Source organism: Chinchilla lanigera, unplaced genomic scaffold, assembly GCF_000276665.1.
Source record: "Chinchilla lanigera isolate Chin_1 unplaced genomic scaffold, ChiLan1.0 scaffold00105, whole genome shotgun sequence".
Classification (NCBI taxonomy): domain Eukaryota; kingdom Metazoa; phylum Chordata; class Mammalia; order Rodentia; family Chinchillidae; genus Chinchilla; species Chinchilla lanigera.
The window spans coordinates 5654293-5658839 of NW_004955506.1; the positions used below are offsets into that span (position 1 = coordinate 5654293).

The 4547-nt window shown below is 46.3% G+C and overlaps 1 protein-coding gene across 4 annotated transcripts in view; it reads left to right on the forward strand.

Annotated features, from left to right (window-relative positions):
• The first annotated feature begins 1889 nt into the window (after positions 1–1889).
• St6galnac1 (ST6 (alpha-N-acetyl-neuraminyl-2,3-beta-galactosyl-1,3)-N-acetylgalactosaminide alpha-2,6-sialyltransferase 1) overlaps positions 1890–4547 on the forward strand; it is a 21415-nt gene continuing 18757 nt past the window's right edge. The window contains exons 1-2 of one of the 4 annotated variants that reach the window (XM_005407421.2): positions 1890–2072; positions 2739–3388. In XM_005407421.2, coding sequence (XP_005407478.1) covers positions 3258–3388 — 131 coding nt within the window. In that variant the 5' untranslated portion in view covers positions 1890–2072; positions 2739–3257. The other 3 variants (XM_005407422.2, XM_013506077.1, XM_005407423.2) reach the window with 3 other exon arrangements.

Genomic DNA, 4547 nt, shown 5'->3' on the forward strand with positions numbered 1-4547 from the left:
CCTTTTTCCCCACAGCCCCTCCAGCATTTGTTATTGGTTGATTCCTTGTTAATAGCCATTCTTTCCGGAGTGAGATGGAATCTCAAAGTTTTTTTTTTTTTTTTTTTTTTTTTTTTTTTTTTTTGTCTTTTTGTCTTTTTGAGATAGGGTTTCACTGTGTAATTCAGGCTGGCCTCCAATTTACAGTAATCCTCCTGGCTCAGCCTCCCAAGTGCTAAGACTATAGGCATGTGCCACTGCATTCAACCATCTTAGTGTTGTTTTAATTTGCATCTCTTAAATGATCAGTGATGTTGAACATTTTTGCATATATTTATTTGTTGTTTCTACTTCCTCATCTGAAAATGTCTATTCATTTCAGATGCCCATTTTTGATTGGGTCTTTAAATTTGGGGGGGGGCTCTGATTTTTTTTTTTAGTTCTTTACACATTCTACATATTGGTCTTTTGTCTGAGGAAAAACTGACACAAATTTTTTCCCACACTGTGGGTTGTCTCGTCCCTCTGTTGGTGGTTTCTTTTGCTTTGCAAAAGCTTTTTAATAAGATGAGATAAAAGTGGTTGATTCTTTGTTCTAGTTCCTGCATGACTGGGTTTTGTTCATAAAGTCTTTGCCTACACCAATGGCCTCAAGAGTTCTTGTACCTATACTATCTTCCAGCAGATTGAATGTTTCTGCTGTAATATTTAGACCTTTGATCCATTTTGATCTTAACTTAGTACATTGTGAAAGATATGAGTGTAGTTCTAATCTTTGGCTTGTGGAAAGCCAATTTTTCTGGCACTATTTATTAAAGAGGCTGTCTTTCATCCAGTGAACACGTTTGGCTCCTTTGTCAAAGATAAGGTGGCTGAGTATGTCTGGAGTTGTTTTTGCATCTTCTAATCTGTTCCTTTGATCCTCAGGTCTGTTTTTTGCCAGTACCATGCTGTTTTTATTACAGTAGCTCTGTAGTATAATTTCAAGTCAGGGATTGTGATGCCTCCTGCCTTGCCTTTATTGCCCAGAAATGCTTTTGCTATTCTAGGTCTCTTCTGGCTTCAAATGAAGTTGAGGATTATTTTCTCTAATTCTGTGAGGTATGCTGTTGGAATTGTGATTTGGATTGTGTTAAATCTTTATAACAGTTTTGGAAGTATGGCCATTTTCATTATATTGGTTCTTCCTACCCAAGAGCAGGGGTAGCTTTCCATTTTCTGATATCCTCTCCAATTTCCTTTTTCAGAGTGCTGTATTTTCAATGTAAAGGTATTTTATTTCTCTTATTCCTTTGATTTCTAGGTATTTCATTTTTTTTATGCTATTGTGAAAGGTGTTGTTTCCCTAATTTCTCTCTCAGTGAGTTCGTTATTCACGTGCAGGAAGGCTACTGATTTTGGAGTGATTTTTGGATGCAGCTGTGCTACTGAATTTTCTTATTAAATCTAGCAGATTTTTAGTGGAGTTTTGGGGATCTTCTGTGTAGAGTATCGTGTCATCTGCAAATAAAGATAATTTAACTTCTTCCTTTCCTAACCTTATCCTTTTATTTCTTTCTCTTGTCTAGTTGCTCTGACTAATGTTTCCAGATCTATACTGAATAAGAATGGTGACAGTGGACCACCTTGTCTTGTTCCCTGCAGATTATCTTTCAGCAACTCTTATTTGTATATAAGTTTTCACAGCCTGTTGGCTGATGGTGTATAAAGAAGACTAATGTCAAAAGTTTTCATTTAAAAAGGAGAGAAAAGTAAATCTAACCAAACACAAGACTTTTGATAATGTGTAAAGTCAGTTTCCCCTACAATGTGTTTTCTCTGCATCTCACATTCCGTCCTGGCACACGGTGTAGCAGCTTTGTGCTGAAACCTGAGAAAACCAGGAAATGAACTGTGGATCAGCGCCCCCACTTCAGCCTTCAGATCTCCAAGTTCAGTGCTCCGCGGAGGTGTGGAGAGGCGCAGCACAGGTGCTCTCAGGAGCTCAGCTGCACCTCCACGCCCTGCGGATATCAGAGTACTAAACCCAGTCCCTCTTCCACGTCGGGCTGAGAGGAAAGGGACACCCTGCCGGGCCGCTCTGGTTGCCTGTGGTAAGCTCCCACGTGCATTTCTTTTGCCCAGCATCGAAAACGGGCACGGGACAGGAGAGTGTAATTGCACCTGCCAAGTGCCTAGGAGAACTGGAAGTCAAGGGCAAGTCAGGGCAAGGAGAGCTAGGAATTGACACTGGTTTATTCAGAAAATGTTTATGAAGTCAGTGTATGATGAGCGTTTACTCCTTAGGCAGAAGGAGGAGGGACCGAGGGATGGGCAGAGTCGGGGAGAGAGAGAGGGAGGGAGGGACAGAGAGATTATGAGTCTGAACGCCAGGTCAGTGCTGGAAGAGATGGTTCTCCCTGCTCTAAGGCGCTTCCTGGGAAGTGGCTGAAGGCAAGGGCTTTGGGTAGAGAAAGGGAAGCTGCGCCCTGGGAGTGGCGCACGCTGCCCGGTGCCCCGAAGAACTCGCGCTCCCCAGTCCCTCACAGCTGTACCCGTCCAGGCGGCACCTTTCCCACCTTAACTGCTTGAGAAGACCTGTGCCTTCTGGGGCACCAGGAGCACTATTTTTCACGGTAGCGATCCACAGGGCTTTATGGGGGCTGCTTCTCTAACTCTGCTGCTCTCTTCAAACCTAGAAAGCCAATCTTGGTTTTATTGCTCTGAGTTACCCATTTTCCCCGCAAGAGTCTGTGCTGCCTTTCTTCTTTCTTCTGCAGAGTTAATGATTTCTCAGGGGCGCTGCTGTGCCGTGAGTAGGGACGCACGCCCCGGCCGGCAGCTCACCGCACGCCTGGGCACCCTCCGGCTCACTGGGGCTACTTCCTCAGCTGTGAAATTGGGACATGGGAACACCCTGCTCCTAGAGTGGCCATGGGACCACACCAGTTCCGGTGAAGATAAGGCAAGAAAGTTGAGTAACCCAATAAAAGTGAAGTTCATGTAACTTATGTGTGTTTCTCATAAAGTTCTACATCCAGAAATTGGCTTCAGAGACCAAAAAAAAAAAAAAAAGTGGACTTGTTTGAACAAAAGGAGTTTCTCTTCCTTCAAGCCTCGACAGCTAAGCCTTCCTAGAGCAGCGCAAGCGGCTCCTCCTTTCCCTGCCCTGGCAGAGACTGACCCACTCCAGGGTGAGGGAAGGGCGTGCACTGCGGCCAGCACACAGCAGGGCTCCCTCGGCCCCTGCGTCCAGCCCCGGGAGCTGCAGGCGTTTCCCTCAGGTCCCAGCCCCCACCATGAGGTTCTGTCCACGGAGACTCACGCACCTGAGCTCCAGTGTCCTGTGGCCCTTGCTTTTGGCCCTGCTGCTCTTCCTCCTCTTCACCCTGCCCTCCTTTGTGAAGGAGCCTCACACAAAGCCTTCCAGGTAAGACTCAGACTCTTTCCCCGCACTTCAGACTTCATGAGAAGAAATTGGAAAAAGCTGTAGTCCAGTGTGGCCTGGGGACCTCCAAACCACCTCTGGGTCTCTGGGTCTCTGGGTCTCTGGGTCTCTGGGTCTCTGGGTCTCTGGGTCTCTGGGTCAAGGATGTCATCGAGGACCACGGGGCAGGGACAGTGATGGGCAAGCTTAGGGGAGACGGAGGTGGCGGTGAGGCCCAAGGTGTGGCACAGAGATGACTGGCAGGCCGACGTTCAGAGCTAAGGCTGCGGCTCCACAGAGCGCTGGGTGGAAACAAGGCTATTTCCCCCTGTGGGGCCGGGAGCGATAAGAACAGAGCTGGTTCCTATGCGTCAGTCTCTATGTCCTGAAGGGAAAGATTATCCTGGGTACTCCGTGGGCTTCCAGACCACATCCTAAAAAGTTTGTTAGTAAAATGGGAGACGTCACAGTGAGACAGCTTTCCGATCTGCATCCCAAGTTAATCCTCCCCAAAGAGCCACTCGACCATTCTTTCTCAGAAAAATAAACACATGTCCACCAGGGAGAGACCCTTTTCCTTGTAGACTCAATTTTTAAAAACATTGATTTCTTTCACTATTCTTTTTTTTTTTTTCTTATGAACCATTCAGTCCTTCACTGTTCTTAACATTTGAAAGTAACAGAAGCTTTCATAGAGTTAAAATAGAAAAGTGAAGCAAGAAGTGAGGGTCCCCCCAGTCTTCCCTTGCCTCTGACCACTCTTAATGCTTTGCTATGCATAGAATTTTGTGTTATTCTTGTAGCTAATGCCTCTGGAGTGCTTGCTCTGCACTGGGCCCTGTTCTAAGTGCCTTATGGACATGAACTCACTAATTTTCATGATTTCGAGGGCACTGAGACCAGAAGTAAGGACAGTCCCTCAGATCCCTGCCAGTACATCCGAGGGCCAGGGATCAAACGCAGGCATTTAGATCCCTTGGCCTGAGCACCTTACCTCTATGTTAGACAAGCGCGTAGTCTATGTATCCCGCGGTACGTACTGCTCCTCAGGGTGAGTTTTTAAAATCTCACTATGTCAAGGGCATTTTGCCATGTTGGTACATTTAGATAGGCTCCCTCCTCCTCCTCTTCCTCCTCTTCTTCCTCGTCCTCCTCCTCTTCC